The 26,573-nt window shown below is 35.9% G+C and overlaps 1 protein-coding gene across 6 annotated transcripts in view; it reads right to left on the bottom strand.

The window, feature by feature from the left end:
* CNTN5 (contactin 5) overlaps positions 1–26,573 on the bottom strand; it is a 619,355-nt gene that overhangs the window by 50,133 nt on the left and 542,649 nt on the right. For all 6 annotated transcript variants that reach the window (XM_042023751.1, XM_042023752.1, XM_042023755.1 and 3 more), the window contains 3 exons: positions 16,869–16,996; positions 15,779–15,954; positions 2,070–2,190 (listed from right to left, as the gene is read on the bottom strand). In XM_042023751.1, coding sequence (XP_041879685.1) covers positions 2,070–2,190; positions 15,779–15,954; positions 16,869–16,996 — 425 coding nt within the window. The remainder of the gene's footprint in view (positions 1–2,069; positions 2,191–15,778; positions 15,955–16,868; positions 16,997–26,573) is intronic.

The following is a 26,573-nucleotide window of genomic DNA, read 5'->3' as shown; positions in this document are numbered from 1 at the left end:
GCATGGGTTTTCTTCATAGAAGATGACTTCCTTTGTCAGGTAGAATTCTTCAGAATTAACTGAAATGTTTACTGAAACATCCGTTTCTGCTGGTATCTTCTCCTAAGCAATGTCCAGTATCACCGAAAGCTAAACCTAAAGAAGTTTGAAAGGTGCTGCAATTTGGGATCATCAGTGTAAAATTGCACACCACTAAGTGAGACAGATAGGGGAGAAAAAAAATTAGAGATACTGAAATGAAAATGAAGTTCCTGTAAAAGTATAAGGAGAGATATATTAGATTCTCATAAATATTTTTGATTTTTGAACTGTTGAGGTCTGTAAGGTCTAGTCATTCACAACTCTACACTGAAAGTGCTTTAAACATTTTTTGCAATACAAAACAAAATTTCTTACTCTATCCTATGATTATCCAATTGTAGAAACAAGAAAAGGAGAAAATTTTAAGCAAAGTATATTTGAATTTAAATTCCACTACAAAGCAGTTATAGTTTTTATTTCAACAGCATGGTGACATGGTAATGAGACTCACATAAATGCATCCTGGTGCTTCTTACAATGCCTTTTTAAAAATTTAATCTCAGGTCTTTTCCTCAGAGAAGAATTTCATTTCTACAGCAAAATCAATAAACTAATTTATATAACCAGTATTCTTTAAAAATAATTTTGTAATCAGTCTATCCTAGATAATAACTAAGACCTTTTTGTCACAAAAGTTCAATTTAAAGTTGAGATTGCCTTGCCCATTCATAAAGCCTCCAGCTCCTGTCTGAGACAGACAAAGGTAACACAAAAGGTCTTGCATAATCCAGAAGGATGAATCAGATCTAATAAGGCAGCTAAAATGGTATTACATGGCTGCAACGAGTCAACTGAATACAACCATCCCAATAGTGCCATAGCTCATAGATATCTGATGGTCCTCAAAGTGTCTTTATGGAAATATTTAACTATTACTTTCATGGAAATGTGAAGAGCCCTGCAGTCAGCCAGAAACATTCTTTATCAGTTGAAACATATATTTGTCCTAAAAGTGACGGATAGGAAGACATCAAGTCTAAAGACATTGTGGGATGTGTTAAAATAAGTATTTTTGAAAAATTATAATAGCCAAGTAACTGATTATTTTTTTTTTTCTGCAGTTTTTCAAATGTTAATAAAATATCTACCTTGATTTATTATTTCAAAAATGTATAACCCACAGTAAGGCTACCCACCTGTGCTACCTAGCAGGGATCCATGTCTCTTGGCATTGCAGGACCCACCAGTCATTATGCCAGTAAGTGAAATGTAAGTCCTCAGATCCCCTCAGGCACTAAACACACATGTGAGTATGCACACACACACAAGTAGTGCCGAATGCAGGAATACTCTGCTTGATGGAAGGCACAGATGGTGCTGGTGCCCTGCTTTATTGTAAACTAGGTGGCATCTTTGGTATGATCTGGGATCCTGCAGGAAAAGGAATCTGTGTTCCTGTGCATAATCAGGAACATTAAATGACAGGTGAAAAAATTTAACAGATTATAGGACTGGGCATAAAGATGCAGTGAACAATTGGTGGTAAAAATTCCATGTGTGAATAAACCCAAATCCTCATCATATTATGGGGCTTTTGTTTCATTGTTCATATCTATAATTTTACAATTGGACCCTCCTCTTAGGAAATGAATGAATGTTCCTAAACTGCTAAAGCTGAAAGAATAGCTTGACCATGAGATGAAATGCAAAGCATCACATAAAAACACAAAGAGCTCATTATACCTACCTTATGCAGGTCTGTGAAGGCTAACTGTCTATTTTAGCTAATCAGATATACTTTTTGTGCTGTTACCTCTCTTAAAACTGTCTATTAACCCACTATCTTTTGTTTCTCTTTGCAGAGTCTGCAGGTCAGTTTATGGTGAAAGTGCCTTCAAAGACACCAAGTTTACCACAAATGGCTTCAATAATATAAAATCTAAGGACCACTGCATGGCAGAGGCATCCTTGGAGCTCATGTATTTAAATTCCCTGGTACAACAGTGTGTGGTGACTGTGTTTTCAGGGGGCACCACGAGCATACTCACCCCTAACAAGCAGCTCCGTCTCATCTGACACGGTGTCTGCTGCGGTCTGGACCCTGCAACCATATCTCCCAGCGTGCATCAGGAGGATGTTCCTGATCATTAAATCTGCAGAGGAGGCTTGCTGAAACAGGAACGAAGTGCCAGTTTAAAACTCACTAAATCTGTGTTCAAGGTAGTTCACAAGGGTGTTTTTGTACAGTTTGAGCAACACTTAAATGCAGCTTTCATCTTACAAAATGTATGTGCCCTAATACCCTCTTGTGAGGATTATCAGAACACTGCATTTATACAATTATTAACAGGGATTAAAGAAGAGCATTTCAGGTTTTTAATAACTTTGACTTTGCTTAAAGCACATTGCGCATATTTGCACATTCAAAGAAAATTATTCCAACTAGCACAAAGAAATTAATTTAGGAGATGAACAGAAGTATTTTGGATGCTATCCTTGGTATTAAAAAAGTCCTCTTAGAAATTAAGAACTTTCTTCCTCCTCCTCTTTACTGCAATGCAGTGACATTTGGAATATGTCTTGCTAGTGTGCTGAAATTAAGATAACTTGTAAGATAATGTTGATTGATTTTTAATAATATAGAGGAAGTTAATGCTAAATATGGTTGAGAAAATATGAACAGATTCTTGTCCTTCCTGTTGAACTCTGTATTTAAATCTGAAATGTGCAAAATGTATAAAGAGAGAACCACTTCAAATTTTTTTTTTTTAGAATGCTAGCTTACAATTCCCCAAAGTTCACTTTAAGAAACATGAATGGAGTATAGGCATTTCCCGTCTCAGATTTGGTCTACTTTGCTAAACAACCAAACACTGACAGATTTTCCTTGAATTATATATTTCTATCCCACGCAGTGGTTCTAATTTGATTAATTTTGATCCTGAGTGAGTAGAATTGTACCCTGAATTCTAAATAAAATCTTACTAGAGGTTTAAGTGTTGATACTTCTCTAGCTGTGTTGGAAATCTGTCACTGAATTCACCTAGATCTATATTTGCGTTCTGTGGCACATATGTATTCTGTGCTCATGTAGATACACTCAGATCTTTATCCTTAATCATTTGCAAGTTATGAGCTCCCACTTCATAACTAGCCATTCATGTGTGCATGACCTTGTTCTTTGTAGGATCATGTTTCTTGTCTGTTCCCATCTGCTATTTTTCATCATCTGCCGTATTGGTAAGGTGTCTAATTTTGTACCATACAATTGCCATTTGCATACTTCTTTCTCTTATGCTAAGGTCATTAATGACAAGATGAAATAGGATTCATTTCAAGATCCAATCTTCTATAATTTAGTTTTTTCTTTTTAGGCAGAAGAGTTCCTTTCCAGCACATCTTGGCATACTTCTTCAGTCAATCTTCTCTTCATTTACATTTTTTGAAGTAATTTGTGGTAATACTCCATGTAGCACCAAGGCAAAATCTTTACCAAAGGATATTCACATTCAAAGAAGGAAAAGAGAGGTGGAGACATCAAGGCTGCTTCCGAGGCCAAAGTGAATATGGGCATGATCTATAGCTTAATAACTCTGTGGATCTAAGAGCGTGATTACTGTGGGAGTGTTTTGTCTTCTGAAGCAATCTAGATAATAATGTTGCTGAAGGGGAGATACTCAGACCAGTCAGGCCATAATGCAATTCTTATATTCTTGCTCTGGCATATGAGAAATCACAGCAGTGGAGAAGAATATCTGAGCATTCTACAGCTCGAAATGCAAAAGAAGAGCACACACTCCCACCCGGAGTCAAATTCAGGATATAAATTTTTTAAGCTGTATAACACAGTAGCATTTAATAGCTATTGAAATGTGTTGCTCAAGACATTTAGTGATCTTGGTACAAAGCTTTAGTTATTAAAAGGATAAGACCAGAATCAGTCCACATTTGTCCTCTCTTGAGGATAATTTACATCTAATGTGTGTTTTGTTGTTAAGTGTGAGGAATAACGTAATGGGTAGCAACTGTCTGATTTCATTGCTCAGGAGCTGTTAAAAATCTTGGCTGTCACTCTGACTTCCAGAGGGCTCATGAATGTGTGAATCCTAATATTCTTATCACGAAAAAATGTATGTATTTCATCTGCGCACCTGTGTAACTGCGCAGACAAGCATCAATTGAAGGAATCATCGCTGTAAGTGGAGAGCAGTGCAGTACAATAGATCTCTATGAAATTCTTTTATTACAACATAACAGGATGTGCAGCCAGCATTCCTGGGGATATGTGAGTAGATTAAACTCACTGTGTTTCATACAGATAGGTACATACTCAGACATTAGATTCTTGATCATAATCAAGAAAATAATGGCACATATTAGCTTCCATTTAGATAAGTAGGAGATATGTTTGATCCGGAACTCTAAAAAAAATCCTGCATTACTGCTGTTCAGTGGCATTTATAGAGTGGTCTTCATTAATTTTAAAGACTCTTCCAAGTCTTGGAAGACAGATTATTTGTTGATTAGTTTATTCTGTGATAAGAGGCTCTAGGTCACAAAAAGGTCCGGGGGAGGTTAAACTGGTGTGCTGGCTTTCTAAGTCTTAAGAAGATTTCTGCACCTTGCCATTGCAGTTACTACTTAAACTTGAACAATTGCAATTTAGTTTTAAAAAAACCTACAAAGTGAGAATGCAGCAGAGACTCCATTAAGAAAAGTATCTAAGATCAGAAACTTTCTTCTGCTTTTAGTTTTCTGTCAGTGGAAAAAGATGCGATGCTTCAGCAAAAGCAGAGACGTACACTCCCCTTGGGGGAAGGCAAAACCTGGGTGACATGGATGCAAACAGTGTAGGAAGGTCTCTCTCGCCTGGACTAACATGATTTAGGACAGCCTGGTGTATCAGCAACTTTGTGGTCTCAATTTTAGTCAAAGCTGATGTTAGCGGTGTTTAAATTTCTTTGCCTGGTTCTAAATTTTGATGCTATTAAGTGTATGTTTTTAAAAGCTGCTTTTTATTTCACTGATTTTATGCTCTTTTGTGACAGGGAATATTTTGCAAGAAGCACACTATTTCAAAGTAGCATTTTATTAGAAAAATCCATATTCCTTTGTGTTCTGAGCATCATGTATTATCCATTTAATCAAGTATCAGTACACCTTAATCTCAGTATAAACTGCTACTGTGTGAAATGTATATTGTATTTTACTGAAGCTAAAATTTAAAACAAAACAAAACTGATAGGTTCAACAAGCAACTTTTTCTGATTTTCAGGAAAGCTAAGAGTAACCTTCAAGGTCAGCATCAGCTATAGACCTGATGTGCACTGTTGGTTTTCATTAAGCAGCAAGTAAATAATAATAATAATAATACAGCTCAGAATGCTGTCTGTCATGACTAATGTTTCTCTCCAGGACAATAAATTATTGTACAATTCATATTATGCTCCCAAGCATCCCATTCATTTGGTTGTGGGCAGCTCCAGTGCTGAATGTTGTGTCAAGCTGTGGCTCTCTCTACTTCAATGTGGCATGTTGTCTGAGGTCACAGACATGTCTGCCACATATCTAATTAGCTTTACATATAAGGTATTGCTTGATACCATTTTTTTTCAAAAATTGGTGCCACCTATACCTTAACATTTGCTTTTGATTTGGAAATACTTCCCTAAATTCAAAAAGGCTCCAAGGAGCATGTAACATGTATACTTTTCTCAGTAGTAATGACATCACTGCATTTGTCTTTTGCACTCGTTGTCCTAATGTTGGTGGTTTGCAGAAGCAAAAAAAGAAAGAAGTTACTGTTTCAAAGAATTTACTCTTGGGGAATGAATAGTTCTTCAGCTGTACCAAATACCCACAGAGAGGAAGTCCTGTGTGGATTTTTTTCTCTTTCCCTCTAACAGATCTTAAGAGGTTGTTGTGAGAGACTGGACTGTTAATAGTCAATTATTCAAAAAATGAACCGCTTAACTACCCAGGTGCAGAGAGTGTGCACCAGAGGCTACAGCTGGGTCTTGGACAAGATAAGAGAAGATGCTGATAAGAGGCAAATCCTGAGAGTTGGGGGAGTACTTTTTATCATGCCAAAGTCCTTACACAAGTGGTTCAGCTGTGGAAATTCCCTTTCAGAGAAGTACCAGGACATTTAAACACAGCCTGAAGGAACTCACCCCTTCTGGTGGGCCATAAATGACTCAGTGTCACTGATATAAGAGGCAGCTGTGATGTCTTAGTCTTAGAAGGTATCATAAACCATCAGGCTCCTGAAGTGTCCCGTGATTCAAAGTATTACATTATCCAGTGTAAAATTCCCTGCTGCAGGGGATGTACCTGGGCATTCCTACCTTAACCTGATTAAGTATAAACCCAGTGGATTTTGTGTTTCACGGGCTTCTCCCACCCCTCATGGCTCAAGACAGTGAGCCATCACTTTGACTAGACTGGGACCGTCACCGCTGAGAAGACTAGAAGAAGAGAACCAACAGAATCCATGCAGTGGTGACATATTTTCTGTCTCTCTGTCATTCTCTTTCTCTCCCTGCCCCCTCTCTTTTCCTATTTCTTTCTATCTCTCCCTCTCTCCCTCACATTTACTGTTAAATAAAAATCCATACTAATGACTTTGATGTATGGTCTCGTTTGCACCTTAATTTGGGCAAAGACATCTCTCTAATTTTAATAACCAGATCTTAACAGTTGTGAATTGCTTTGCAATAAACAACTTTTACATATGGCTCTTCCTTCAAATGAAGAGAATTAAATGTATTCTTCCTGTGAGAGCAAGTTCATTGTCCTGAGCCAGTTGCTAGGAAACCTGTCTGTTAATCTGTCCATTCATTTGCTGAGTTTTTATCTCTAAACCAAGGTGGTCCATTCAGTGCATCCAACTTTTCCTTCTGAAGACTTTGCAAAAGAACAATTTCTAATCTGCCTGCATTTGAAATGGAGCTCACAGTTACACCCTAGAGCACTTTCTTAACATCTAGTAAGTCTTTTGTTCCTTTCTCCATACCTCGTCCATGAAAGAATTATACTTTGGGTTGATTATTACATAATTTATCACATATGCTCAAACTACAGAATCATATGTGGAAAATACATATGAAGTATCATTATTTTGTCATTGTATCAAACCCAGCTTTCATTTAATGTGCTTCTAATGATTCTCATTTTCCACACTGATTGTCATACTTCCCTTCTGCACTCCAACTGCAGTTCTTTGAATGTAGCTCCAATTTGTCTTGGAAAGAGGGACAAAAAGTCAAAGAAGTTCTTAATACTGGGTAGTCGGTAGAGATGACGTGTTAACCCACAGCTCTCATCTTCTGCACTGCAAAGTCTTGGGGACTGCCTATTACTGTGCAGCAAATTCAGGCTGGGAACTCAACCTGGACAACATGCGGTGCAAACTGTCTCTTTGCTTGGGAAGAATGTGTCTAAAATGGGTAATGAGAATATTACAAATGATCATGATTCAACAAAAGCTTAAATCAAAGGGAAGAAAAGAGTGGCCAAACACTGACTGCCATTGGAAGAAAACTTTTATGATGAAAGCCCAAGGGGAGTTTGGGTCACTTCTTTACTATGACTACAGGGGTTTATTGAGGTTTGCTGCCTGTCATCTAAATCTCTTGACACTGAGAGGTGAGGATGCTTTCCTACAAAGTGGATTTTGTACAGAAGAGAGTGCTTGGGAGGTACCAAAAGCCTAAAAAGATTCTATTCTGTTTAAACTGAAAACAGTAAAACAATGGTGTGTCAAGTAAAAAGGACTGAGATTTGATCCTAAACAAGAATGACTTGGGTTGGCAATGATAACTTTTTCAGTTTAAATGATTATTTAAAATGTATGTGTGTTTTTACATATAACACGCAGGTTAGGTGAATTTCTGACTCATATATTACTTCATTTAGCAAAATAGCTTTTATTAATGAAGTTCAGTTAGATTAGATTGAAAAATTACTTCACAGTTGATTTTTACTATATTTGGGTGGCAAAGGAGTTTATTTTTGGTGCATTTATCTGATGCAAACAAATGATTGTACAGAATAACCTTATGGCAGTGTTATCTTTGTACCGTCAATAGTAAGTGAAAACCAGCAATACAATAAAGTTCTTTTAAATTACGCTGACAATTTATATGTACATTATGCTGGATTGTTGGCTTCAAGCCAAATTCTGTCCATAGTGCATCTAGGGCAATTTAAGTGCCATTGCATGCAAATTATCAGGTTTGAACATATCAACTACATTTGTCTACTGCTGGTGATGATTAGAAATTGCAAATATTTAATCTCCTGAGAAGCAGCAGATTTCTTGGTTGATATAGTGATAATGGAAAATTATATCCTGAGCTCTGTCTTTTAATCATATGAGCACATTTGGAACAAAGAAGATGAAATCATTGTTATCAGTTTTGTTTTGATTAATGGTATGTGGTAGTATAATAATGGTAATATAGCAGTATTCAGACTGATGCAGGTTGATGGAGACAAACATGATAAAACACAACTTGCATTTCCTCTGTCTATGAGAAGTTGAAAAGATGGCTTTAGGTTTGCGAATCCTTAAGAATCATCCAGGGGGAGGGCAGACCCTTCGAGTGGCAGTACTTCTGAACAGTTTGCATAGAGAAGGCAAGAATTATGAAAAGAGCTGTTTTGGTGAGCACTAGTGGATTTGAGTGGATGCCAGAGAGTGATGGAATGTTGGGAGTGGATAGGAAGAACTTGAATCAGCTTGAAATGCTTGAAATGCATCTCAAGTGCATCTTGAATTGCTGCAAATGAGTTTGATTAATTTTATTGAAAGAAGGCAGAAAAAGAGATGAAGTTAAAAGAATATCAGCTGTCAGGTGGTATGTCATGTACTGGGGTAGTTTTTTGAAATCAAGGGATTAAAGAAAACATGGAAAAAGTGCTGAGAATGGGAAGAAATGAGAAAAGAGATGGGATGTGAAATGGCAACCTTCAGGACAGAGAGGCCCACTACACTCATGTTACTAAATTAATGTTCTGTATCTGAGATTTTATTACCATGAGAAGAAAGGAAGAAAAGACCTCTAGAGTCTGCCTCCAGTGCAGTAGGTGATGATGAAAATGGTGATTATTTTTGCCATTTTTCTCCCGTAGTGTTATATCATTTTCTTTGGGACCTACTTAAACTTCCTATTTGTTAATGTTAATTGGAATAAATTAAATAAGAGCAGTTGTTACACAATGATTGATTGGTAGATTCTTAGTATGTTTATTGTTGGAAAATATTTATGAAGTATTCATATTAACATTATCTACTCTGTGCTGCATGCTGTGTCTTGGTTTACCAAATAAGAGACAAAGAAAGGGGGCAAGAGGTAGAGGTGAGTTTCAGGACAGTGAGAGCTTCTTCCCATGACACTTCTCTGTAACAACACAATTGGGGTTTGCAGGTGCAAGGTCTCAAGAATAAAACCAGAAGATTGGGAGTGTAAGAACTGCAATGGAGAAATACTGCCAGGAAGGCTTTGGAAAGCGCTGCCACCAACAGCTGGGGAGAAAGGCTGCTGAGCAGCAAGTGTAAAACATACAGCAGAGCTCTAAATGGAAGCTGTAGAGTTAGGAACTCATATTGATCAGTTGTTAAAACAATCGACTCTGCTGTTATAACCCAGATTAACACTGTGCCAAGCAGTTAAAAGATCCATCAGGTCCAAGTAAACAGGAGAAAGAATGGACTGTCATGAAGTATCTTTTATTTATCCCAAGATTTTTTGCATTAGAATGCTTATTGTAAACAAGGAAAGGTACAAAATACCTTAATGGAAAAAAACAGTAAAAATTGTCTGACTGTATTTCCTGACTTATTTAAATCACTTTTTAATAGAAATTGGTATTCAGGAACTTTAAGAGGCTCACATTTTCCAAAATGATTGGTTATCTCCCTTGTCTGAAATAAAATTAAATAGTGGAGTTCACAGAATTGTTAAGGTTGGAAAAGACCTCTAAAATCATTGAGTCCAACCGCTAACTCAGCACTTCTGTGTTCACCCTTAAACCATATCCCCAGTGCCACATCCACACTCGTTTGAACACTTCCAGGACTGGTGATTCCACCACATCCTTGGGCAGCCTGTTCCAATGCCTGACCACCCTTTCAGTGATCAAATATTTCCTAACATCTAATCCAAATCTCCCCTGGTGCAACCTGGTCACTTCCTCTCATCCTGTCACTTGTTACCTGGGACAGGAGAACCAATCCCCACCTCACTACATCCTCCTTTGAGGCAGCTGTAGAGGGCAAGAAGGTCCTCCTCAGCCTCCTTTCCTCCAGGCTAAACAAGATGAGATGCTGCTTATCATCTCTGTCCCTTACTCTCTATTAATAGCCAAAACCACAAGCACTTGCATGCAACTATTTACATACTTTTTTGATTCTAGGAAATGTTTGGAGTGTCTCTTTCTAATGTGGCATGAAATAAATTCAATCAGTTCTCTAGAATGGTTTATATCTTGGAAGCAAGACACAGTAAAGTGCTGTATTACACCGTGGTCTTCATTGTGTTTGGATTTCGGTTTATAGTTACGAGTCGTAGAACTCAAATTCCAGAAATCCTTATTCTATTTAGCACCCTACCTAATTTACAACAACTTTTTATCACTAAAGCTGAGATTCAAAAATTTTTTTTTAAACTACTCCTGATTGCCCAAATAGGTAACTGCTGTAGCGTGACAAGTGGGCAAAACCCGGTAATGAGCATAGGGCTGAAATATCTAGAGATTAGAGCTGACAGTCATGGCTGTGTTCAGCCTCTTCCATCAGCAGGAACGGATTGCAACAGACAGTGAAACAAATTGGTAGCAATGAGGTTCATATGGCAGCTTTTCCCTGAACAGAAATTCTCTGTGCATAGAACACGTATCTTCTGCAAGTCTTCTGACAACTATTGCTGTTTTCCTCATGTGGGGACGAAGCAGGGGTGTTAAGTAAAACCCCTATTTAATTAACCTTGTTTGGTTTTACATCCAATAAAGAGGAAAGACATTATTATTAATGGCCTGCTGTTTTAATTGGTTTCATGTAGCATAGAACTTAGCTCTTCCTATTTAGAAAACACTTAGGAAATTTTAATCTTAACTTCTCAAATATGATTAAAGTACTCCACGAATTTAGGGAGTGACTTGAAAATACAAGGAAAGATGCAAATTTATGCACTTCCAAAAGTTCTAGGTTACCAGATTGAAGTCTCCAGTACTAGGCAGGAATTAAATGCATTGTCCAATCTGTATCTACAGTCCTTTTTTAAGTGAAACAGTAGATTTCCATTCACTTCCATGTGAAAAAATAACCATTGTAAAACAGAACATGACAGGTTGTACTTATTGCTTCTCCTGGTGGCAGTTTCAGCTAAGATCAAAGAACAAGAACATACTCAGACCAAATCACTTTCCTGAGTCTGAGAAGTCAAAGTGAGGGACATTAAGAGCAATGCTATTGCTTACCAGGCTGTGGAAAACCACAGTAAATAATTTTGTTTGGCTGCTATAAAAACAGCATCAGCCTTCAAACACAGAGTTGGAATGATGACAGTTGAATGAAAATTTACTGACAAAATCAGATATTTTTAGACGAAAAATGGATATCTTTATGAGAAAATTAAGGTCACTAAAGATTGTAGGAGAGAACATTTTTAATAGAATTTTGAATAGGACCTCTAGATTTGGCACAAGGGACAGAAAATCAAAGTTATCCCAATAAAAAAAAGCATGTTTATACTTTCTGAGCTCATTGCTTACTGTGTTGCTACAAGAAAATTTTGGAAATTCAGACTTCCATGCAAAATTGTTTCTATTATACAGATTACCCCTCAAAGAACCTAAAATGTTATCAAGTCTTTTGTGAGGCAGAATAAGACTTTACCAATGCCAAAGGATTCTGGTTTTATATAACCCTTGGCATTATTGTTCTTCCACCAAATGTACTGTGAAGTTATATAATACACAAGATTTGGGATGTTTACTTTTCCTAGACTGCAATCTGCAGTCACTCCAGTGGAATTCAGCTTGTCCATTTTCCTTAATATTCCCTTCATGCACAAGTTGACATCCTTATCGCCCTTATTTTTTTGCCAGGCAAGTCCTTGAAGTACCTAAATTGATGTAGGTACTAAATCTTTGATACCTCAGTAAAGAACAGCAAAAATACCTTCGGTTTGTATAAAAAATTACTTCTCGGTATGAAAAATTATAACACCTTTTTTTTTTGCACAAAAATGCTGATATCATTTCAAAACAAGGGAAGTAATATTGATTACTTTGAGAGAAGCTATTTTTAATTGTAATTGCTAGGGATCATGCAATTTTAGCAAGTGAAAATTTATCTACAGCCCAAATAAATGTTACTTTGGTGATAGCTTTTATAACACTTCATTAAGCATCAAGGTTGTCATCATAATTAATATTTGGCTCTTCCACGGTGAAATTATGAGCACTGCAACCAGTGATGAGAAGTTTACAGTGGTTTTATTATTAGCAAAACCCATTTAAATAATGTTTAATTTGTCAGGGTTTAAAACAAATAAGCAAACTGCAGTCAAGCCTGAAAATATTTTTATCTGATGAAGTATCAGTGTATGTAGAAAAAATGTACATATAATTCTATGACTTCATGCACACAAAGGATATTATTTTTCTTAAACATACTCCATTAAAAAGCATTTTGTTCAGGCTCAACTCATACAAATTTGAAGTATTTAATTCAGAAGAGCAAAATACGGGATACAGATAGAAATCTATCAGACTTCAAATTCCTGTTTTCTGTATTCATAAATATATGGCTTTAACACATTGTGTATCTCAACTTTGAAACTGGATAGGTTAGAGGAGATTACATGGAAATATAAAATGAGTTTTATCTTCCTTTGTCCCAGTACCTGGTCATGCTTTAGATTTTAGTGAAGTAAAGAAATACATTTTCAACCTTGTGATAAATTTCTCGTTCCTATGTAGTTAAGAGAAATGAGAATGCGGTACAATTGACAACATTCCACGAATGAGTAGTTATGGGGATTGTGTCAAAACACCAAAAAAATTGCCGTATTACCACAGTTGCTATTACCACTTTCAAGATTTGTACCTCTCAACTGATCCAGCTTCATTTCAGGACAATACAAAAATCAAGATATTTTAACCACTACTTTAAAAGAATGTCAAAAAATGTGTCACATTATGTTTCCAACAGCAGTCAGAAAATTTCCATGGGGATTGTCCTAAGACGGCCATGTTTTGTTACTTCTGTTCTGGAAAGGAGTGTTCTTCCCCACCCCTCATCCTGCTGGTAATGTGCTAACAACTATTTTCAGTCCCCTTCCAGTTGATCCAAGCTTACACTTCCACTCTCTCTTTAGGATGAAAACCAGAAATGTCTTGACCTTTAAATGAGTTAGGAATGCAGGTAAAGAAAGCATGGCCTGACCATCTTGTAAAGGCAAATGGAGCTACTCCAGTCTAAAAATGTTAGGGTTTGATGCTTCTTTTCCATACTTCTTTAGAGTTGTATATTGTTTCACTATTTCAACACTGCTTTAACAGTGACAAGGCAGGAGCTAATTCTGTAATATTTTTCAAAATGTGTAATGCCTTTTTTCCAGACTGATTATATTTTCTGATCAGCTGAAGTTTGCTGTTTGTTGAAAACTATGTTTTAGGGAAAAAAAATTGCTTATGTGCCTCTGAAAATAAATATTAAAGATTTTTACTTAATAAACAACTTTTAAAAATCCACTTAGTCATTTAGATATTGAGTATTTACTCCATTTTGAGAGACTTGTTCAGCCTGGAGAAGAGGAGGTGGAGGGGAGACCTTGTTGCCATCTAAAACTTCCTCAATATGGAAAGCAAAGGGGTAGGTACCCCTTTAGCTCTTAACACTTGTGACCCATTACAGAACCCAAGGGAATGGCCTGAAGCTGTGTCAGGGGAAGTTTAGGTTGGGTATTAGAAAAAGTTTCTTCACCCAGAGGGTGGTTGGGCACTCGACCAGGCTCCCCAGGGAAGTGGTCGTAGCCCCAGCCTGACAGAGTTCATGAAGCATTTGGACAATGATCTCAGGCACAGGATGTGACTCTTGGGGTGTCCTGTGCATGGCCTAGAGTTGGACTTGATGAGTCCCTTCCAAATCAGCTTATTCTGTGATTCTATGAGTAATACTGTCTTCACTTAATAAAGTAGCAGTGACACTCTAGCAGCACAGTGAGAAGGAGGTCATAAACTCAAACAGCTGGTTAAATCTACCAAGTTTTGGCCAAATTTTAATCATGTTAGGACAGTTAAAGGAACCAGTAATTTCAATGTGATTTGCATGAATATTTGCCTGAAAATAGGATGTCATCTTTGATTGCTTTGCATAAGCCTTACTTCTATCAGATTGAGGACTTTCTCTTGTAGAAATGAAATTAATGAAGAATTCTTGTGAGAGATCTACAAAATCCTACTTTTTCATAAAATAAATTATATGAGATTGGCTTTATTTTGACATGAGATATGAAATTTCTTTGAAAATTTCCTAGCCTGTGGATTTTTCCCAGTGATTAAAAATTTCCTTTGAAGAAAGATGCTGAAATACACAGAAAGAACCATGTAACATGTTTTAGATTTCATTTTTTTGGCAATGACTTAAAGTTTAATCGTAATCATAGGATATTTTCTTGAATCAAAGAATGACCTTGAAGTTAAAAAAGAGTGATAATTTTCCTTCTGACATAAATAGTGTTGTTTTGAGTGTTGTATTCCTCAGATGAAAATGACTATGCTAAGAACACTAAGATATCCCTTACTAATATTGTTCAATTAAATGGTCTATTGAAGTAAACTCACATTTTAAAAACAAGAACCGTCCACCAAGTGAATATGACTTCCACATAGGCAAGCAGAAGAATAAATTGATTACAGCTTTACAAGGTTTTTAATGCAAAGTTAACTTTGCTACATTGTACTCAAATGAGATACATTAAGTTTTAAAATTTCCTGACCTTTGTGGACTTCATTTTTCTCTGTTAACATAGCATGGACATTTGATTTACATTTCATTAGTGGGAAGATTGAGTTAAATGACTGTAGATTCTATTTCCAAACTTGTTCATATTAAAAGATTTCTTTCTACTAAGAAATGTTCAAACCGTTTTACATGAGAGAGGTTTGAATTACTTTATTGCACCATTTGATCATATGAAACTCTTTTTCGCTCAAGTGGCAATATTTGAAATTGATATGCATATTTTTGCCCATATGATTCCTATTGACTTAAATAATGGTTACACAGTTACGAAGTACCTCATGCAGGGGAGTTAGTAAATATAGCCCTTGCTATTCAGATATTAAAATATATACAAGGCAAGTAAAGCATTGGGAGGTGAGGGAGTTTTAACAGCCATGTTATCTGTGAGAGATACATCAATGTTTATAGCAGCATCCTTTCTGTATTAAAATCAGCAGAAGAATGTAAGCAGGATTTGATGAAAACTCCTTTCTGTTCCCTCACAAAGATTATCAGATACATCACTGATCATAGGAAGTTCAAGTTTAATATCTTCTTGATAAAAACTACTTGGAATAATTCTAGTGGTCTGCAGTTTGCACCTCCTCTAGCTAACGTTTCTTTCCAATGTTACCGAAACCAGTTATCTCTGTTTGGTCAGAATTTGGTAAATGGGAGATATATAAAACCATGCAAATTTCTATCAGTTCCCAGCACAGAGGTGACAAATGCATGGTCACTTACTGCCTTGATGCTTTCGAAGTGTCCACCTTCTTTCTCAAAGTCAATTGGCTGTCCATTGTGTGTCCAGTAGAAGGTGACATCCAGTGTGCTGTCATGAAGGGCCTTGCAACTGAGGACGATGCTCTCTCCAACTGTTAACTCAATCTTCTTGGGAGTCAGCTCTATTCTTGTAGGTTCTTGAAACAGAGAAGTGTTAGGAACATTCTGTTGGAAGTCTACTTATAGTGCCAGACCAAAATAATATGGCTGAGTACTGCTGAGTCTACTCAGAGCTTACATTTGCTCTTAGTATCAACTACAGACAGTCAAATACTGAAATATATTTGTAATGCATACTGAAGTATGACACTGGGGATCAGAAGGTACAGTTTCATGGAATCAATAAAGCAGAATCCTAAACAACATTCTATAGGACATCTGAGATGGATTAATTAATTAATTTTATTAGTTTCAGGAAAAGCTACATTTTTAAATTTTTCTTTATAAGGCTGTAGCACCTGGAATCTTGTGATTGCATGAAAATTTCAGTTTTGTCCCATAAAACAACAAAGGATGTTTCCTGGATTACTAAGTATAGGAAGAAGCTTGACAAATGAAGTCAAAAGGCTTGAACACCTGCAAAGAAAATCCATGATCCTATATGAATTCAGCTGAAAAATGGAAAAAAAAGTGGTTCAGAAATGGATTGCTACTCAGTGGTTTTATTATTATTAATCTTCTGAGGTACTATCTTTCTCTGGATTTTATATAGGTACAATTATTATTTTTAAATTAAAGCTTTGTTCTCATGCAGGATAAGATAGGGGTAAATGAGTTCCCGAAGATAAAATATGTTAAAAGGGATATTGATTCCTTTACTTACAGAATTATTTATAGTTTGAGTGATTTAATAAATACTTATGACACATCTACAATATAACAGCTGGAGTATGCAATCTGATTCAGTGTTTGACTAGCTGGAATTTAGTCCCCCTATCTTGTTGAAAACACTTTTTTATTCTGCCTGTTTTATGGTTGGCTGGGGATTCTAAGTAATATTTAAATATTAGTCAAGAGAAATCATCATTACCATCAAAGCATTTTTTCATACCTTTAACAGATACTGATGCAACAATTTCTGCAGATCCAAATACATTTACACCTTGGCATAAATACCGTCCTTCATCAGACTTGGAAGCATTCAGGATTCGCAGGCTCCCATGTGGAAGAATAGTTATCCTGGAAAGGACAAATCCATAAATATATAAATAACTCACCTATCCTACCAGCCAAATTCCATGATGATATCTTTCAGAAATAATAAATAGGATTAAGGACTGCTGCCTCTGTAGCATGATGACTGAAGATGATAACTGAATCATCTTCTGTTTCAAAAAGGTTTTAATAAATCTGTTTTACTACTCCTTCTTTAATTCAAAATTTTCACGGAAGCATCAGAGGATTAGTATCCTTTGACACTTATTAGAGGTGAATTTTAATGAAACTTTTGTAGAATAGTAAAAAAGATAATCCTTCATAATTTGTCTTCAAAGTTTCACCACTATATTATTGTCAAATCACATTTCAATATCAAGCACAGCCTATTCCATCTAGAAAAAAAATGACCTTAGAAATCAGATCTGAGAAGAATGGGAAGGAAAATGCAAAAGAAGGCAAAATTAATTGTATCTAGTCAAAACATGATTTATGGCATCACAGCACATTGTAGCAAAGGGACTTAAATAATCTCTGCATTTTTGTAGATAGGCTTTTATTTTTTTCTCTGAGAGTGTAATTACAGCTCCACTACACCTCTTGGTAAGTAATCCCACTACAGCATATTCATGAGAAATACTCAACCACTCATATTTGGGAGTTTCAAATTTTCGTTTTGCTTACACAATATTAATCATAAAGTCTATGAAGCAGCATGAAAATTAACACTTTTTTTTTTGCTATTTTAAAATGACAAAGACCTGAATTTATTCTATCCCAAAGCTGCAGCCCTGGAAGAACAGTAAATTATCACAACTCCTTTCCTGACAGAGAACTACGAGCCTAAAAGGAATATGGCATCTCTTACATGGCATTTAAGCCAAGCCCTGCTTGCAGGTGTTGTGTATCCTTTCTCAGGTTAGGTAGTGGTTACGACTCTCTCAAAGGTGTTGGGAGATGTAGCCTGGGAGACATGGACACTGGAAGCAGATAAACCTCAATAAATGCTTTCAGGTATCCCATAGAAGAGAGGGAGGACATGGAGTACTTTTTTCTCCTTATTTTAAAGCTAAGGTAGTATCTCTGTGTCAGAGAATCTAAATAAGTATGTGGGTGGGTGGCTCTTCCCCAGTGGTGGTTGGATTTTTAGGTGTGCCTGTCCAGAGAGGACTCTCTGGCTGATGCAGTGTAGACTGACATTCCTTCTGCTGGGAATCCTTTGTTGAGTCTATGATCAGAAATCATGGAGGGTATGATGTTGTGTTTTACTCTTGAGAAATAATTAACCTGGAGTATGGCACTTTTGACAGGATTGGGTTGGGCTCTTCAGCAGCAAAAGAGGGAAGGAATTCCATTTATAGGCTGGCTGTGTTAAACTTCAAAGCTGTTACCTTTGATTTATACTAGAAGTGATTTACTTAGGCTTAAGATTCAATAATGTGCTCAAACTAAATCATTAATATGAGATTGCATATATTTTTTCTTTTTTTTTTTTTTCTTTTTTTTCTTCAGTAAAAAGAATAATATCCCCCATTTTCTGACTCTGTGAGAAATGGTGGTTTATTATCTGAGGTTTATAAACATTATGGTGGAGAAAACAGAATTTCATTCCAGTGAAAAATGTTCTGTTCACTTCAGATGTGAAACCACTCACTGCTCTCAGCAGACAGCAGAAGAAAATAATAGCTTCAAAAGTGAATGGAGCAGAGGAAGGACATGTCAGCTCTAAGGTTCCCCAGTGCAACCGGTGGATTCATCTCCTGTCCTACTCTAAACAAATATACATCAATATTTGAGTCACATTATTTGTCTAAAGGTAATTTTATAGAAAGCATTATTGCATTAAGAAAATGACTCTGTATTAGAGTTTTGAGGGTTTGGATATTTTCCAACAAATAAGGCTTGAAACTTTGTTATGGTATGTCACACCTCTCAAGAAACACTCTGCTTGAGAAACTGACAGGGATGCAAGCTTCCTTCATTTTTGCTGGGTGTAATTTTAAATAAAATTTTCTATCAGGATGCTCAGTTTTCAATGCTCTGATGACACAATTTGTAGGGCAATAATCTTTGCAGAACAGTGATAGTTTTCATCAATATATTGACAGGATCAGAGAAAGGAAATTCCTTTAATGTTTGCAGATTATAAAAGCTTATACACAGCTTAAGTCCTGATATAAAACAGTTTTGAAATTCTGACTTTGGGGGAAAAGAAAGTTAGATGCATATGGAAGATTATCTAGTGAATCTTATGGATATTATCAATTTCATTTCTATTTAGTTAAAAGTTCATGCTATCCATGAGGGAAAGAGTAATTACTCAATCAAAGGAATTGCAAACACATTTGCTGGTGAATTTTTTGGCTCAGAAATTAATATTTTCCTTAAGGTGTCTAGCACTCATCTGTCCTCCTTTTTTTTTTTTGTGTTTGGGAAAATAGCCAGAGGCCGGTTATGATGGAAACTGAAATGCTTTATTTATTCATATAATACTTGCTGCACACAGCAGGAACATAGACTTCTTCTCCTTCCCTGCCAATATCTCTCAGTCACAGAGAGACCACCTGCATAGAATGTCTACTTATTTTAATAAAAAAAATACCATAGCAAAGAGTTTTTTACTTCATAAATAGAAGGGAAGCAAAGAGAAGAGAATGGGCCTGGGGTAGAATTAAGGATAATTCAGGGAAAAAAGCAATCCTAAATTATTAATTAATTAGAAACTGAGGGAAAGATGATGATAGATGAACAAATAGAGAAAGGATGGTTGAGAGATCAAGGTGATAGTTTGGAGATTATTGTATTTAAGTATAAGAAAAACTCATTGTAATCAGGTAAAGGAGAGGGATGTTTTACATAAAAGGTTTCTGAAAAAAGAGGCACAAAATTAGTGTCTCTGTAGAAAAGAGTTTTCATCTCTCTAACAACCTGAAGAAAAAGAGACTTAATGTCTTGATGTCAAAAAGTGTGTTGTTTTGAGCTCAACTGCAACAAAGATTTTAGCAGTAATTATTAGGAAAGAGTAATCAAGATATAACAGCAAATGGACTTGAGACAAAATTGAACATGGGTTAAGTACACAGAATAAGATTAAATTATTATAATATTTAATAAGTATAAATATTTTCTAGAAAATAAGTACAGATTTAATCTTCCATGGGTTTCACACAATATTTTCATGCTGAAATTCACATTACTGGCTAAATAGGTTTAATACAAAAATTAAGGATTGCTAAGAAACTGGTTGAAGAAAAGAGAATTTTTTTTTGAAAGAGAAATTGGTTTTTATACTATGATATTACTTTTCAAAATTACCAGGATACAAAAAGGCTGCTAAAAATTTGATTAAATAAATCATTGTTTGACAGAGCAACTGAGCACCAGACTCAGAGGAAAGCAGTAGCTGTGACTCCGAACTAAGAGGACCATGCAGTAAAGGCAAATGCAACCCTAGAATATATCAGACACCAACCTGCATCTCTTTATGAAAGTATTAGTACATGAAGTGCTGAGGAAATATAATAAGGAATGCAGGACAATTTTGAGCATCAGTATTCAGGAAGATTAATTCTAATCAAGCTGACTTTCGGAAGGATCATCAAGATGACTTTTGGAAGGATCATCAAGATGACTGGGGAGGAAAGAAAACCTTTTGTTCTAGAAGCTGTTTGTAAAATTAAAACTGAGGTGTCTGCGTGTGAGATGAGTTTTTATTTTACATGTTAATTCATGGATCTTGTCAGCAGTCAGTTGAACCTTTTTTAAAGGTAAATAAGTGCAGATGTCTAATTCACATTCTAGATCTCTACACTTTAGTATCTCAACGTGGAACTGAATCTCACCCTCAAATCTTAATTCTGTTCCCCAGATATAAGTACCTTTTATGATCTGATGTCATTTGTGGGACAAAACCCCAGCTGCTGCAGAGCATGGAAATTAATCTCCCCATTGTCCCCACTCGCTGTGGGTTTGCTTTGTGAAATGAAGCAGTCTGAGCACATGAACTTCAGTTGATACTAAACTAGGAGGGATGCTTGAGGAGTGAACTGCTCTTCAGATAAAAACATGAATCCATCTGAGGAATGGGACTAGAGCTATTCCAAAGAGAACTTTGGACAGTGGACAGCGTGGATAGTATCAACTTTTTGCTTCTCCTATTGACCCATGCTACCTGCTCATGTAGAAATAGCCATAAGACACCTGTACTGGGCTGACAAATGTGATTTGTGAGAGGATGTAAGTGTTTAGAGCACAGATGTAGAGATCAATTAACCACAAGCTTCACTGCCCATGAAGCTGAAACCCCCAACAAATTAATAATTAAAGAGCTAAATTGAAATTGAATGTGATTTCACAGTGTAGCTTATATCTCTGCATATTATAATTTTCCACCTTGTATCAGAAATAGTGCAGTTGTTGGATGCCCAGCTTGCAACACCTGCGGTTTTCTTGTGCAAAATATCAGCAAATTTGGACATACATATTAGTAACACTTCTATAATGTCAGTTTTGCTAATGATAACGTAATCCAGTAAACTAGTTTGAGAACTGCTACAAAGCCATAAAAACATGAATAAGAGTGTAAATTTTCATCTCTAAGGCTTCAGGATTGGACTTAGATTAACATTGGAAGGCTGCAAAATACTCAGCAACTATTGTTTTCAGACAATATTTTCAAATTATTATTTTCACTGTAAAAATATTGCAATCTATTCAAAGTTTATATTCACCAGTAACACTTTAGATTGGAAGCATGCTCAGTACATTTGTTTAAACTAAAATGCGTTAGCTCACTCAAGTCAATAATTTTGTCAATTTTGTTCTTTTTTTACCAATGAAGTATGCACCAGGGAAAGTCCTTGATAAAGAATGTGCTGCTTTATCTGGAAGGATGAAATCCCATGCTGTTTGCATATGGGATGTTGATGATAATAGAGAGGTGTTCTCTGAGACCAAGTGTCTGCTAAGAAGCTGATGGATGGAAATCAGCCTCATAAGAAATGCTGGATCTTTGCTTACAAATGGTGTTTGGACGTCCTTTATTTGGCAGTCTGAAATCACTGCAGTCTTAAGCCTTCTCTTAATCACTGCTGACTGACAGAGAGGTAAGGAAAAGTGCTGATGGAGGTGAACAGTGTAATGTCCCCACAAATGTGAATGACAAATTTCAGGTTTCTTTAGGCTTTATGTGATTTAGAGAACGGGAGTAAGTAGGATATGATATGTAAGAGCTACTTGTATAGGAAGTTTTGAATTTTTTTTTTTAAGTATTTTGATTAAAAGGTAACAATTTTTTTCCTTCCTGCTGCTCTGTTTACAGAAAACTTTTGAGTGTGACCATAAAATTTGCTCTTATGTTGAGGGGAAGAAGTAAAAAATGGGAAATACAAGCATCTTTGTTTTGGTGTGAAAAACAGAGATTTATTCTGCCTGCCATATCATTTTTCCTTTGATTGATTCTTAAGTATAAATGTGTTAGTAGTGCAGATGCTTTTACTGTTCCACTGTCTTATTGAAAAAATATTAATTCATTAATATCTGGTATCGCCTACCATACAAATTCTCAGATATTATTTACAGCTGGTAGAGGACACACTATTGTATGTTGTAAACTGATGCTGGAAATTTTCAGCCCTCTTTATCACCAGGGACAGTTTTACCTTGACCCACTGGGGCCAGGATGTGTATTTATTTTCCATATCACATGTTAAATCAGTGAGCAGAGACTTCCATCAAGATTAAGATAATGAGAAATGGAAACTCTAATTTTCATTCTGTTGCATCATTCATAGCAGATTCTCATAAGCAGATGTCTTGATGCTGTGGTAGAAATTGTTTCTGGATGCTGAAATAGCTGAGCAGTTGAGGAAGCAAACATGAAAATTGCTACACAACAACTCAGGATTTTACTTGCACAGACAGGGACACAGTGCCTGGACATTAATAAAAATGAATGTCAGGCAGCTTACACTTGGAGCTTTATATTCTTTAAATAACAATTGCAGAGTGAAAAAACCAGAAGTCAGATGTGTGGTAATTTTTGGTGAGGAGGAAGAATTAGCAATGGATAATTTGGTTAGGCTATAGACACTTGTATCTTTCTCTGTTTTCAATTAATTCTTTTGGTATTATATTTTCACTTTCAAACCAAAGTAAATTTTTATAGCACATTAGAGTTATAACCACAACAAGAAGGGAGCACTACATTTAGTTAAAACTTTTGCAGACTTTAACACCTAGTAACTGGAATTTAAAAAAAGTTATTGGTGGCTAGAAAATCATCCCCTGCCTTTTCCATTTTGATCTAAAATCAGGAGTATGAAATTGGTTTGTCTGCATGTTGGAAAAGAGAATCTTAAAGATGCAAATAGAGAGAAGCTGCACTGACTCATTTAGCCTGTGGCCCCTCACAGTGTTCTGATCTGAGCAATCTGTCGTTTTACATTAGCTTAGGTTTGGGATCTGTCAGTTTCCTTTAATGTAGATTACAAGGAGTCAGAGCAAGTATTTGTAAATTGTTGAAACCTTTATTTCTCCATGAATGGCTTTGGGCTATCTCATTCCCCTTTGCTTTCTCTTGCTCCATCGTAATAGATGCACAAACCTCTAATGCTTACAGAAAATAGATGTGAGTTATTGTTATAGTAAAGCCACTTAGATAAGCAAAAGGCAATCTACTTTATACATTTTTTAATAATATCACCCTAGACAGAGTAATTTTATTTTAATATCATTGACTTAATTAAAAAACAACCCTGTATTTGGCACAGTCTCTTGGCAAAGCACGAAATTATTTGGATTTTCTTCATTTCAAGTTTTCAAACATTTATAATGGTGTAATTCCTGTGTGTCATATCTAAGGTCAAAGGAATATGTTAAGCCTTAATATTGATGTACCACAAACTACTTCCAGGGCTATTTAAGCTAATCTATGCAGACTGTCTTAGGGCAGTTTCTTTCAAAGGAGCCACAGCCAGGCCTCTCATTTTGCCCTTGCTGTTTGCTGCACAGGAACATTTGTGCATGAAAATACACAGCTCTGATTGGTGCAAATGTTGTCCATGTATGTTAATATAATTTCATGTGGATGACACTAGAAGTTATTTTTTGCTTACAAATGTAGCTTCTGTTCTAAGCACAGGGAATAAATATGATCTTTGCAGTGTTTCTGTGCAGTAAAGTCTGGAAATACTGATACGCCAGAACTGGCAGTGCTTTTTTCTTTGTATGAATCAGCTGGTCATTATTAGTTTAAATGATGCTTTGCATTAATGACTTTATTCAAACCAAAACTTAAGCACGTGGTTTGCTTTAAAGACTCTATTAAAAGCACCAATGTCAAGGATGATAAAAGGTGCTAAAAATTAGATTTCTAAGGTAATAAACTGAAGATAACTAAGGTAATAAACTGAAACAGAGTCTAACTGTAAATTAACAGAAGTTCAGATCAGTAATCTATTAGCTAGAAAAATTATACAACAAACAGATATTTAAATTATTCTACATTTTTACTAGTATGCTCAAGTAAGTGTTGGTACATATTGAAAATTTAGCACCACTTCACTAACTGGCACTTTGTCATGCCACTCAAATATTTTACCCTCAAATGTGTTTCATCTTGTGCAAAGAAAAAACTAGGTGTATTATTCAGAAGACATATCAGGATAAGTGTTCCAGAAAAACTTATTCAAGAAATTATTAGAAAATGCCATTTAAGTTCTTTTCTTCCCTGCATTGAAGTCCGAGAGTTCTTTTAAAAGCTTTTATAGAATACATTTGGTTTAGAACAATTTATCTCTAAACATGGTGACAGTACTCTAAAATGATTAAAACGTTCTTTCATATTTTTTAAAATCCATATCATACTCTTGACCCATTTAGATTTAATATCTATTTGAATTTTTAAATACTTTTGATAATTAAACATATTCCTCTTTTTTACACACTATTTCAATGTCAGAAATGTTCTTCTACTGCAAAAAAGTTCCTTCTTTTCAGGGAAAACCTTATCACAATAATTTTCTCCATGTTTCTAAGTGACAGCAATGAATTATTAACTTATTCTATTTTCCTCAGAAGCTTTAGAAATAGTAAAGTCTTGTAGGACTGCATGATCCCTCCAGAAAAAGAAAAATACACAAGAAACTTTAGTTACTCTAAAGATATTTCCGTGTTTCACTTGTTAGCTAGAAAAGCAACATTAATACACAGAGGCAGACCCTATATGCAAGAGGTAAAATTAAAATAGACCAGGATGCTCAAGGAGGCAGATCTTTAGCCAGTGTAAAATAACATAATTTCATTCAACTACATGGTTCTATTTCGGCTCATACTAGATAAGGACGCATCTCAAAACAGCCGAACTATGCTTTGCTTGAAGTGCTAACATTAATTTCAGCAATATAATATGAAGAGCAGAAGCTTTAATTTCATTCAAATGAGATTCTTGTAAAGTGAAGACTCTTAATTAGATGTTTACATGGGAAGTTTTCATATGCTCAGGGCATCAGTCATCTAGCTAAGGCTTCATTGTTGTAAGCTCCGTAATGATGTCCAGTCAGATGGAACCTGCTTTCCAATGCTGATTCATGTTCTATAGCAGCACTACTAGAATATTAGCTGCAAGTCGTATTTTTATGTAACACAGCAATGAAATTGAATATTTACCACCTCTCTGAAAAATTATTTTTGTTAGATATAAAGTTTCTTCTTTCATGTGAATAGAAGAGCTGGGTAGAAGAGAATAAATGACTGTTCTTTTGCATTAAACTGTTGCTCTCAAGAAAAATAAAAAACAGCAAAAAGCCTCCCCCCTCCCCAAAAAAAAAAAACACAACAACATTGTAGTTAGCAGTTAATTAATATGCATTTTTTTAAGACTTCCCTGATGGAGCTATTTTCTACTTTGTAATGCTCTCTCCCTGGCACACACAGACAGTCAGTTATCGAAGCACCACTCAGAGCCGAATGCCATAGTCCCAAGCAAGATGGTAAAGGACCAGGAGTCAGACTGATGACTGGAGGCTGGATAAGGAAGCTGATTGCTGAGAATCAAATCAGCAAGAGGGTTGTAAATCCTTGTATAATAGCCAGCATGGAGGTTTTAAAAGGATTAGGGCTTAAATACATGCTTTCTTTGTCCCATTCATATAATGCATCAAAACATAAAAAAAGGCATACTCTTTCCTGACATTTTTAGAAACAGGATAATGAGATTAATATGCTCATGGTATGGGAGGGCTGAGGTAGTTTTAATAGTCTACTGATAAATGTTGTTAATGTAGCATTCTGTGAATTTTTTACTTCTAATTTGAGTATATTTTGCAAAACTGTGGTTTCAACCATCTCCTATATCTAGTCTCGGTTGTAATTCAAAGAGAGGACAGATGAATGTGGTAATGTCTGCCTTATCCTCACATCAAACTGACTCTGTTGTCAAGTGGAGAAGCTCCAAGTATATTTCTATCATATGGCAGGTACTGCTAGACTCTGAAAGATGAAGACTAATTGCTTTCATCATTATGCTGTCTCTGGAAGAGTGTGCAAAATCTGCCCTTACTGCATGTTGGTCTGGGTAGAAACCCTTTGGAGGGGAGATTCT

This window comes from Corvus kubaryi, unplaced genomic scaffold (genome assembly GCF_017639235.1).
Source record: "Corvus kubaryi isolate FWS band 111438036 unplaced genomic scaffold, C.kubaryi_AGA036_p1.0 37256, whole genome shotgun sequence".
NCBI classification, from domain to species: Eukaryota; Metazoa; Chordata; class Aves; order Passeriformes; family Corvidae; genus Corvus; species Corvus kubaryi.
The sequence above is the reverse complement of the archived record's forward strand: the minus strand, read 5'-3'. Positions and strand labels throughout refer to the sequence as shown.